The 12,307-nt window shown below is 36.4% G+C and overlaps 1 protein-coding gene across 3 annotated transcripts in view; it reads left to right on the plus strand.

The window, feature by feature from the left end:
- Positions 1–12,307, plus strand: part of LOC150075313 (mitochondrial inner membrane protein Mpv17-like) — a 92,711-nt gene that overhangs the window by 43,674 nt on the left and 36,730 nt on the right. For all 3 annotated transcript variants that reach the window (XM_090388852.1, XM_090388851.1, XM_090388853.1), the window contains one exon: positions 10,765–10,797. In XM_090388852.1, the coding sequence (XP_090244978.1) occupies positions 10,765–10,797 (33 nt within the window). The remainder of the gene's footprint in view (positions 1–10,764; positions 10,798–12,307) is intronic.

Raw genomic sequence — 12,307 nt, forward strand, 5'->3', positions numbered from 1 at the left:
CACTTCAGAGTGCTACTACCACTACTGGGTTAAGTATTTTAAAACATAATTGATGTAATTAGCAGTGCATGACCTAGCTGCAGTATGTGCACACACACACACACACACACACACACACACACACACACACACACACACACACACACACACACACACACACACTCTGCAGGTAGGTTAGAGAGGGGAAAAAAAAGAAAAGCATTTGTCATTAAATTTTTCTTTTATTTCTTTATTTTTTTATTTGGAAATGCCAATTTCTTAATTTTTAAATCCTAAAGGATTGCATATTTATATACATAAATAATTTAAATATGCTTAAATATTATTTAATTAAGCTTATGTTTAAAAAATCGATTACTGAAAACATGAATAATCAAATTGAGGAGAGTTTTTGCATAAGCAGGAAAACTCTAGCAGCTGCTTCAGAACAATATCTCTCACTGAATTTTATCCCGTAGGCTGCAGGGAGAGAAGATGGGGGTCTGTATGCAAGATAACCCATGATCTTTGTCCTCTCACTTCATCACAGAACAGCCTGCTTTAACTAATATTGTGAAAATATTAAATTGAGAGTTGGCTGAAAGATCAGAAGCAGAGCAGTTATATATGATCATCCTTCGCAGTGGACCATGGTTACACAGAGGAGGATTTGAAAAGTTCGTGGCCTGAGTATGAAAGGGTAGTAGGAGTAGTACAGTGTTAAAAATTTCTGTACTTTTGTAACACATTCAAATAGTAACCCACCAAGTTTCATGCACTTTCAGTAACACTTTTTTTTAATTGCAGTTCCTGAAGTCAGCAAAGTTGTGTAAATGATGATAAAATCAGTCACTGTGCAGTCATCTAATATTTGGGAAAAAAAAAGGACTACTACCAAAAGCAGTTCATAAGGATATGGTTAAAACATTGGGGAAGGATGCCCCTTCCTGTTCTACAGTTAAGAAGTGAGCAACAGAATTTAAATTATGGGAGGGGAGGAGCCTGGAGGAAGACCTGCAACACCCATTATTCTAGAAGTTGTTGACAGTGTGCATGATCTGGTGATGAGTAACTGAAAAGTGACAGTACAATGTATTTCCAGTGTTTTGGGGGCCATCTCACCTGAACATGTGTCCACATAATAGCAGAGGTCCTTGCTATGAAAAAGATTTTAGCATGATAGGTTTCAAAAGTTGTTGACTGCAGATCAAAAACCCAAGAGTTGTCAAGTCAAGTGAACATTTGCATAATTTTCAAGCAGATCCAGCAAATTTTCTTGCAGAGTTTGTGACCATGGATGAGACGTGGGTCCATCACATTCAGCCGAGGCAAAGGAGTAGTCCAAACCATATAGACACAGATCTTCTCCCCTTCAAAGAAAGCCAGGTCAATTCCTTGTGTTAGCAAGGTCATGATATCAGTTTTTTGAGATGCTGATGGAGTTTTGCTAGTGGATTACCTTCAGAAAAGCCAGACAGTTATGGGAGCATATTAAGCAGACCTTATGAGATGTTTGCATGAAAACATCAAAGACATCTGGTTTCACTAAGGCAATGCACTGTTCACAACTCTGTCATTGCTATAGCTACACTGCATGAGTGCATCTTTGAAATCTTGGACCATCCCACATATTCACCAGATTTAGCACCATCAGACTTTCACCTATTTCCTAATTTAAAAAAAAATACCCAGGTGGCGTCAATTTTCCTACTGGCAGTGACATCATTGCTGTAGTGAATGCATCCTTGGAGGTCTAAGAGAAAACCTTCTTTGTAACTGCAATCAGTGTGTTGATACTAAAGGAGGAAAGTGTCATGTTACCAGACTACTGAAATAAACCCTTTATGCTCAGGCTACAAACTTTTGAAATGGCCTTTCTCAAGGTTTATTGCTGGAGTCTTGTTTCTGATTTACTTGAATGATAAAGCAGGAGCATAAATACAGACTATTAGGGAAAAACTAATAGACTCTTATAGTTTGTTTAGATGGCATGTTGTTGTCCACTGAAATCCTTAATCAATTTGGTTGTGTGGTGAAATTTAAGGGGTGCCTAGATCACTACTTTTTGAGATGGGAAGAGTATGATAAAAGTGGATGCAAGTTGAATGAACAGGGTTTTTTTTTTTTTTGCTGATGAAAAATGAGCCTTTCTTCCTTCATTGCACCACCACGAATATCAATTGGACCTGAACATACAGTGGAACAGTGGTCCATTTTATGTTCACTAATGAGTACATATTCAGTCTAATCTGATTTATGATGAATCCTCATATGGAAAAAAGGAACGGAATGTGGAGGGGGGGCCTGACCCAGTTGGACCTAAATGGCATTGAACACACAGTTAAGCAGCAGTCCATTCTATGTTCACTAATGAGTCCCGGATTCATTTTATAGTATTATCCCTTGATGTTTATTCATCTGGTCAATGGTGGGATCTGAAACCATCCCATAAATATCAAGGAAAGGGATTGCTATAGAGGAGTTGGTCTGATGGTTTGGGAGGCATAATGTCCAATGCATCTAGACATCTTCAAGAGGGGAACTGTAAACTATTATGAAGTATAGAAATGAAATCATTGAACCTTAGGCTTTATAATGCAGTTCCAGTTCTTTTTGTGGAACTGTAATGTTCTATGTTCCATAGAGGAACATAATTAGACGAGGTCTCCCTACAGGCACCTCCGTAGCCAGGTGGGCAGGAGCAGCAGTGCGTAGCACACGCTTCTTGATTAGACCGGGGTTCGAGCCCGTGACCACCAAATATGGAGAATGCGGAAAGGTCAGGGAATAACCACCGCATATCCCCGGAGCAATATCACCTAAGTTGCTAATGCTCCTAAAAACTCTACAACAACAACAGCCTCCCTACAGAATAAGGATTTTTTGAATAGCATGACAGCTGGGATGTCCAGACCTGAAAGAACTGGGGCAACAAATTTCAGTCACTCTACCCTACAACACACGAGTTACAAACTGCTCTTCTGGAAAATTTGGTTTTAATACTCAATTAAAAGGAGTCCTGAATGTTCCCATTAAAAGCAAGAGAGCCATTGTGAGTGATGCCTTACTGTCAGGTTGTACATATCCCCCTTCCATTAATTATACAGCTTTCTCTGCTGGACACCCATTTTCTTGTATGTATGGACTAATAGAATATTTCAGAAATGACATGCTTTACCTATAAGTCCATGCCTGTTACTGTTATGTTATAACAGAATGATTTCCATACTGAATTTAATTAATAATATCAATTATTTTGCAAACCATTTCATTTATGTTACTAACATTAGCATTAGTAAAGGCACATGATGCAAGAAAGCAAGCTTATATAGCATCAGCCAAAAAAAAAAAAAAAAATTTCAACTCATTTCACCCATCCACTTGCTCCAAATGTTTGTCTAGTTCTGCCTTGGATGTATTTAAGCTATCAACTTCTACAACAACAGGTGGAAGTTTGTTCTAGCAATCAACCACTTGCTAGCTGAAGGCAAACTTCTGCACATCTATCCTACAACTCTTTCCTCAATTTGAATTTATGCCCTCTCATGTGATTATTCCGAGAAAGAATCCCATCAGCATTGAGTATGCTCAAACCATTCAAGGCTTTTTACACCTCAATCAGATAACCTTGCAGGTGCCTAGTCTCCAGACACTTTAATTTGCAAAACTTAAGCCTTTCTTCATAAGAGCAACCCTTTGTTCCATTTGCTAATCCTGTTGCCCTTCTCTGTACTTGTTCCAGCAGCTCTACATTCTTAAAATTAAGCCTTCAGACCTGTATACAGTTTGCAAGGTGTAGCCGGATCATTGCCTTACACAAGGGGATAATCACCTCCTTATCCCTACTAGAAAAATTCCTGTATATCATTGACACCATGAGCTACTCTTGCAGACTGTCCGCACTACTCAAAAAACTTCATATCTGCATGCACAATTACCCCCAGGTCCTTTTCATTCTCACCACTGTGGGGAGTGGACACATCCGTCTACTCCCCCACACACTTTTTTAAATCTCTGACCTTCACAGAGTTCTGTGCTACACAAACAGAGTACACAACATGAAGATGGGGGAACCCCCTGCTGCCATCAGACAACTAATACACTTTGCACTTTTGTCAGTGTAGTGTGACACAGTTGATACGTTACTCTGGGGTTACTGCTTCCCATATGCAGTACTTTACATGTGTCAGCGTTAAACTTCAGTTGCCACCTCTCAACCCATCTGCTCAACTTTTCTCAATCCTGTTGCAGTAGCATACTGTCATTAGTGTCATTAACAACCCTGCCGACCTGTATATTGTCTGCAAACTTGTATATTAAGCCTGATATACCTGATATTTATCAATATCATCAATATCATTAATAAATACAGAAAATAATAACGGACCCAACACTGAACCTTGGGGGACTCCACTAATAACATTAGTCCACGAAGAGCAGTCTATTGATTACCACTCTGTCTTCTCCCACTCAATCATGCCTTTATCCATAGCAGCAATTTGCCTCCAGTGCTCCAATTTGTGCACCAGTCTTCCATGTGCAACAGTATCAAAAGCCTTTCTAAGATCTAAATATATGATATCAAAATCATTCTTTGCATCCAGTTCCTTTGTGACCACATCATAGTATCCAATCAGATTGGTCAGACAAGACTTCCCCTTAACGGGCGCCTCCATAGCCAGTTCGGCAGGAGCAGTAGTGTGTAGCACACGCTTCTTGGTTAGACCAGGGTTCAAGCCTGTGACCATCAAATATGGAGGATGCGGAAAGGTCAGGGAATGACCACCACATATCCCCGGAACGATATGGCCTTAGTTGCTAATGCTCCTAAAAACCAAACAACAAACTTCCCCTTAACCAACCCATGCTGTGTCCGAGCTGTAACTGAAGTCTTGTCTAGATGATCCTGCAGTGCTTCTTTAACCAGTGCCTCCATTAATTTCTCTGGAGTAGAAGTTAAACTAACAGGTCTGTAATTACTTGTGTCGCCCTTTGATCCTCCTTTGTGAATTGGGGTCATATTTGCACATTTCCAGTCCGTGGGTACCTCCCATGAGTTCAAGGAAGCTCTCATAATTATGGCTAAGGGTTTGCTTACTTCTTTTGCTGCCTCTTTTAATATAACTGGATAGATCCCATCCACCCCAGGTACCTTTCTTATGTTTATCTTCAACAATTTCTCCTCCACTTTGCTCTCAGTTATAACAAAATCATCTAGCTCACTGCCAGAATTTAACTCACCTCTGGCATTCCCCTCCCTGAATAATAACTCCTCATGCATCAATGTAGATGCAAAATACTCATTCAGTTTATCAGCTACCTTAGAATGATCATCAATAGTCAACCCATCTATGTTAAGTGGTACAATCTGATTCATCCCTTTCCTTCTAGAGTTTACATAAGTAAAGAACCCTTTGCTGTTTTTCTTTGCATCTTTTGCCAAAGATTTCTTGTAATCTGCCTTCACTCACCTAACCTCCTTTGTGACTTGATTACAAACTAACTTATATCTGCCATAGGCTTGTCTCACCTGATACTTTATATGCATCCGATACATTTTCTTTTCTGCCACGAGACTCATTAATTCATCTGAATTTAGTTTGTTCGCTACCTGAGCAGGATCATCAACAGTTGAACCATCGATATCAAGTGGACCAATTTGATTCATCCCCTTCCTTCTAGAGTTTACATAAGTAAAGAACTCTTTGCATCCTTTGCCAAAGATTTCTTGTAATCTGCCTTTGCCTGCCTAACCTCCTTTTTGTTGTTATTTGGTTTTTAGGAGCATTAGCAACTAAGGCCATATTGCTCTGGGGATATGCAGTGGACATTCTCTGACCCGTTAAATTTTTATGTAATTGGCACTAAAATTAAATGGATTTTTATGATTCTTAATTGGATTTTCTAAATTATTCAGAGAGTTCCTGCTATAATTTTTAAACATAATAATTTATAATTATTATGTTTAATTTATTATTTTCACTCAACAGTTTTGCCATGCTACTGGCATTAGTTTTGATTTTATATTTAATATTAGTTGTATCTATTATGATATATAGGTAGTAAGTTTGGAAAACTGTATGTTGCTATTTAATACTGTATACTAATATCCGTGTGGTCAGGAGCGGGAGTGCAGTAGCACACGCTCTTTGAGTAGACCGGGGTTCAAGCCCCTGACTGCTGAATACGGTCGATCTACCAACCCGCACTGGATCAGCGTGGCAGATTATGGTCCATTTCCCTCAGCATGAATTGTTGAGGAGGCTTCCATCCTGCAGTGGGTTGATAATGGCTGCACTTTACTTTACTTTTTACTAATATATGCAATGGATTCTGGTTATTTGGGCCACCAGTTAATCTGGGCAGCCATTTATTTGGGACAAATTTTAAAGAACAGAACCTAATCAAAAAAATAGCCAGGGTATTATTCACTTAATTGGGACAAGATGCCGTTTAATCAGGGCAGGAGACTGCAGCACTCGACAATCCCCCCCCCCCATTGTCTCCAACCGGACCATGTGATTCTGAGCCCATCATAATGTGATATAAGTAGGCACCAGTTAACATGATCACTGGTTAGTAGAATCAGTCGCTTTATAGAATCAAATTTTAAAAAACCAATTCGAATCATTAAAATGCACTTCACTTTCATCATTATCATATGTTTGGTTATAAGAATCAATTTTGAATGCCTTTATGATATTTGTATGAAGCACATTTCTGGAGGTTACAACAATAAAAACAATTTACAGTTTCCAGTTTATTTGGCTTTTTCTGTAAGTGCAATCTATTATAAACAGGTAGTAAACTTGATCTTATTGCATTTGCAATAATAATGATAGCTGGAAGTCTGTGGGTTTTTATGTTATTTATTGTTTTATCTTTTTGATTGTTTTAAATTTTACAGCCTAAAAAAAAAAAAAAATGCCAGTAAACAGAAATATAAATTGGTTATTATATACCAGAAGTGGCCTACTTAATTTGTGATGCGATCTACTTTTTTACTTCAAAATGTGCCGCGATCTACCATCTCAAAAATTACATTGCACAAGGTGCACAAATCGAGGGATTACTGTATATTTAAAATTCGTCATGATTGACTCGTTGGCCACCCCTGGTATATACATATTACAGTATTAATTAAGCTATGGTAAATTTATTTTTATTTTGATAACCTTTGATAAATATTTTTCCGATTTTCTTGTATTATTTTTTAATTTTGTTAATTGGTAAAGTAATAAAGTGCTTAATATTTGTGCTTAATATATCTTTACTGTTATAACCTGTTGATAATATTCCTCCTATTTTCACTTATTACAATCACCATTTAATAGAATTAAAGTTCAATTTACAAATGTGATCACAATGACTGGTGTTTACTACGTATCATATAGTGAATGATATTTTATTATGGAGAGTCCATCGTAATGTATTTTTATTGCATAGTGAACCAGTTGTAAAGCAGGGTTCACTATATTTTTAGCTATTTATGAAACTTTGCATAATTGAGGCAGTTGCTTAATTGGACCAAAGTGCACTAGTCCCCATGTGTCCCATATAACCGAAATCCACTGTACCATGATAATTACACTACTCTGCATTTTGAAAAAAAATTCACCGACATTTTCTCAGGAAAGGGTGTTTCTGAATCATGTACTAATGCTGATTTCAAAAATGACTTGTTTGTTTCCATCACGCCAGGTTTCTTCAAAAATCACGAAAGAAAATTTGATTTTTCACAAATTTTTATTAATTTTTGCAGAATTTGTACACTGAAATTATAACAAAATACTACTTTAGCATTAGTAGAGGCATACGATGCAAGAAAGCAAGCTTATGCAGCATCAGCCAAAAAAAACCCTCCCATTTCACCCCTCCATTCGTTCTAAATGCCTGTCCAGCTCAGCCTTAAATTTATTTGGGCTATCAACTTCCACAACAAAAGATGGAAGTCTGTTCCACCAGTCAACCACCCACTGGCTAAAGGCAAACTTCCACACATCTATTCTACAACTGTCTTTCCTCAATTTGAATCTGTTCCCTCAGGTTCTTAATCTGAGCAAGAGGAATAATCCCATCAGCATTCAAGGTACACCTCAATCAGATTGCCTTCTCTCCAGACACTGCAATTTGCAGAACTTAAGCCGTTCTTCATAAGAGCACCCCCTTTGTTACCCTCACCAGTCTTATTGCCCTTCTCTGTACTCGTTCTAGCAACTCTACATCCTTCCTAAAATGAGGCTTCCAGACCTGTACACAATACTCTAGGCATGGCCTGACCATTGCCTTGTACAATGGGATAATCAACTCCATGACCTGTCTGCACTGTTCAGGAAACTTCATATTTGACTGCACAATTACCCCCCAGGTCTTTTTCACTTACCATTTCCATGAGTGTAGTATCACACAGTTGGTATGTTTCTCTTGGGTTATTGCTACCCATATGCAGTACTTTGCATTTGTCAATGTTAAACTTCAGTTGCCACTTCTCAGCCCATTTGCCCAACTTAAATTAATAAATATTGTCAACAACTTCAAGTTCTCATGTTTCTTTAAAATGCACAGAGTGAGCTACTGTAATTGACTCATTTATTTTCATTATGCAGCAACACATCTTTGAGACTCCTCTTTGATGAGTTAGTAAAAAAAGTATCCACTGTGTAGGATTGTAACTAATTCCTAAATAATTGATTAAATCATTTATAATACTTTAAAAAAACCATAGAATCATCCTCAGAAAAGTAGGGGACTAGTTCTCAGTCTCTGTGTCTGTACCATGAGAAAAACATCCCATGTTAGAAGATTTTTTGACTTATGTTTAGAACCAAGGAGTTCTGCAGATTCCTCTGAGAAATTTAAATCTCTTACCAGATCATTGAGTTCATGCTATGGAAACAGTTGAGGGCTAGACTCAGAGTCTCCAGGCATGTGGACTCCAGTTTCATCTCCAGAACCTTCACTTTCAGCACCCTCTTTTCCTACATTCTCCATGTGAGACTAGTCTAATGGCAGATAGATTATTAGTATACACAATGTCCTTCTTACTCTTTGCATTGTATTCCTCTACATTAACTAAGCAAAAGTACAGTCATCACAGATGTTTGTACGTTCCCATCAAATCATGGGAATTGCAAATGACAAAGTGAAGGTTCTTTTTACCGTTTTTCCATAATCTCAGTACTTCAACACAGGTTTGGCAAACTTTATTGGAGCCATTGTTTACCTTGGTCACCAACTTTCACTCCAAAATAAGCACAATACACTTTTTTTTTTACAAATTCTATAATATCTTGTCTTTCCTTTAGGAATTCGTAACTTCCACAAATATGACAGAATAACTTCGAATTGTTCAGACACTAGTATTAAGATATTTTACTCACGTTTCAGCACAAGTTTGACATGATAACCTCAAAAATAAACTGAGCTCACATTGATAAACACTGCCGCGTGGAGCTCAAGGTCAAGAAACAAATGACTGAAGGCAATATATTTTGCCAGTATGAAGCTTGCATGTTCTCAGCATTTACTCCTAACGTAATACATTTGATAATACAACTGGTGATATCAATTTATGATTTGTGAAAAAACGCTACATTATAGAAAAAAAATGAATAACATTTCTTAAATCAGCGTAAAAAACTGAGTTAAAAACAGCTATTAGTTTTAAACATTGAAAAACATGCTGAATGGTGTTATCAATATAATATATAGGCAACACATATACTTGTAATACAATGCCTGTTGTATTACAAGTTATAATAGTATTACTCAAAGTTCTTGTCTCAATCATTTTTCCACTGCCTAATGATGATATGTTCCTCGAAGGCATCATGAATTACCATTTGTTAAGCTATTCTCTGTTTATTTTTTAAAGCATTTTATAATGATGATTGTCACAAAAAATACATGCTTTCTTTCTGGAATTATTTTTAATTTCACTTTTATTTTGATGTCATAATCAGCTTCATGGCCAAAGAGGTGAATTGCATAAAGCCATTACCCATTTTAATATTATTTAAAAAATGTTCTTTTTATGCTCTGGCATGACTAGTAGATTAGAGGAGTTCGCAAATAATCATATTGACAATGAATGCAATCATTAATTGTATGTAGCAGTCACACAGGCTCAAATGAGCAGTCACATGGCCAACTGAAATGAAAGTTCTGCCATAGTCACATACTAACTGCTTGTTATGTTATTCTTTATAGTTTTAAAGTATCTGTTATGTACTTCATCACGAGCAATACTGTTATTCACAGTTTGACAAGTTTGTTAATATATGCAATACATTGAGTTTCAGATGTATTAGCAAATGGTAATAATTCATGATTTATAACAAAAAAAAATAGCAAAAAGCAATGAATTTTATTCATGAACGAAGAACATTCTTTCTTCACATCTACCACATTTCATAGTCATTCCACCAATTAACACATAACAGCAAACATAATATCCAGTGCTTCAACTTCAATATACAGTATATGGATAACCTATATTATATTAATGAAAAAAAAAAAATAATAATAATAATAATTGCTGGATTTCTATTGGTTCAGTTTTAATGACATTTGGAATGGTTTGAAAAATCTTATCTAAAAGGCTCAGATATAAAATTTTATAAAAACTCATCCATGGGGAGTTATCTGCACCTTAAAATTATTGTCCTTTATCTCACAAATGAAATGTCACACTAACATAGTATTTTTAGTTACTTAATCACAGCTTTTTGATTTTTTCTGCATAGAATAAATTTCCATTTGTAACATCAGTTATTTTATTTTCAGGATTATTTCACCATATTGAAGTCCAATTATTTGGTAAGTATCCTTTAGATTCTAAGATTTTTAATTGTTTATTCATGTCAATAATAAGCTCTTGAAAGGGTGCTATTCACCAGAATTTTCCTCCACTAATTCCAAAATGGTTTCTAAATAAGTGCAGATTTTTTTACGTGGGATAATCTTAAATGCAAATATTTCTTGGCATGACTTGATAACTAATGCTTTTCTTACATCTAGACAAGTGGGCTTACTCTTTTTTTGATCCCATTATTTTTCTTCTGGTCCTTTCCAAAAATAGAGCAATTTAGTCAGTCCATGATCTCTTCATTCCTAGACTCACTTCATTTCCTGTTAGATAGACATTTGCCTTTAGCCAGTGAGTAGTTGATTGCTGGAACAGACTTCCATCTGTTGTTGTTGAAGTTGATAGTTTAAATAAATTTAAGGCTGAACTAGACAAACATTTGGAGTGACCGGATGGGTGAAATGGGAAGGATTTTTTTTTGTTTTTGGCCGATGCTCTATAAGCTTGCTTTCTTGCATCATATGCCTCAACTAATGCTAATGCTATCATTTCTATAGTTATTCCTTCAGATTTTTTGTGACTGTTTTTCTGAACTGGCATCTATAATTTTTCCGCTTTCTTCTAGACCAATTTTTAAACCTGTTGTGGAACTGTTGTCCACTTTCAGATTCATCAAAATATTCATTTTTCATTGTCATTCATTCCCTCTACTTTTCTATAGGGGGAACTTTCCTCCATTTTTATTTCCTAAAAATTACAGCATGTAGAACTTCAAGCACATCAGAATCCAAAATAATGCATCAAAATCCAGGCGCCTCTATAGCCAGGTGGACAAGGAGCAGTAGTGCGTAGCACACGCTTCTTGATTAGTCCGGGGTTCAAGCCCGTGACCACCAAATATGGAGGATGCGGAAAGATCAGGGAATGACCACCACATATCCCCGGAGCAATATGGCATTAGTTGCTAATGCTCCTAAAAACCAAATAACAACAACAACAACAACAACAGCAGCATCAAAATCCAAAAGAGTATTATAGGTGTCAACAGGCTTTTGTGCATTGGGTAACCATATTTAAAAAAAAAAAACAGTAGATGCAACTTAGATCATTGCCGTTTGCATACTACTATGTATAATTACTTGTTTACCCTCTCAAAAACATCAAGGTTTTGAAGAAAAAGGTATATTCTAAGGACTGTAAGGATAAAAATTTATGATATATCCTTATTTTTGTATTTAGATAAAATGTTCATTTATTTATTTTAAAAGTTGCACAGTATTTAATTTTTGCTGCATTCCATTAGCAAAATATGAAGTCTGTTGATGGCTTGTGTTACCTGACTGTCATTGATTTTACATTGGAGGAATCCTGAACAAAATTGATTAAATGCTGAAGATAAGGAGCAGATCAGATTTCTTAAATTTAACCCACACCAGAGAAGCCAGAATTGCGTTCAAGCTATATCATAAATTTTCCAACCTAGAAATGTAATGTCACACTAATACAGTATTTTAAATGCTT

Source organism: Mastigoproctus giganteus, chromosome 14, assembly GCF_048544385.1.
Source record: "Mastigoproctus giganteus isolate SK-2022 chromosome 14, ASM4854438v1, whole genome shotgun sequence".
Classification (NCBI taxonomy): domain Eukaryota; kingdom Metazoa; phylum Arthropoda; class Arachnida; order Uropygi; family Thelyphonidae; genus Mastigoproctus; species Mastigoproctus giganteus.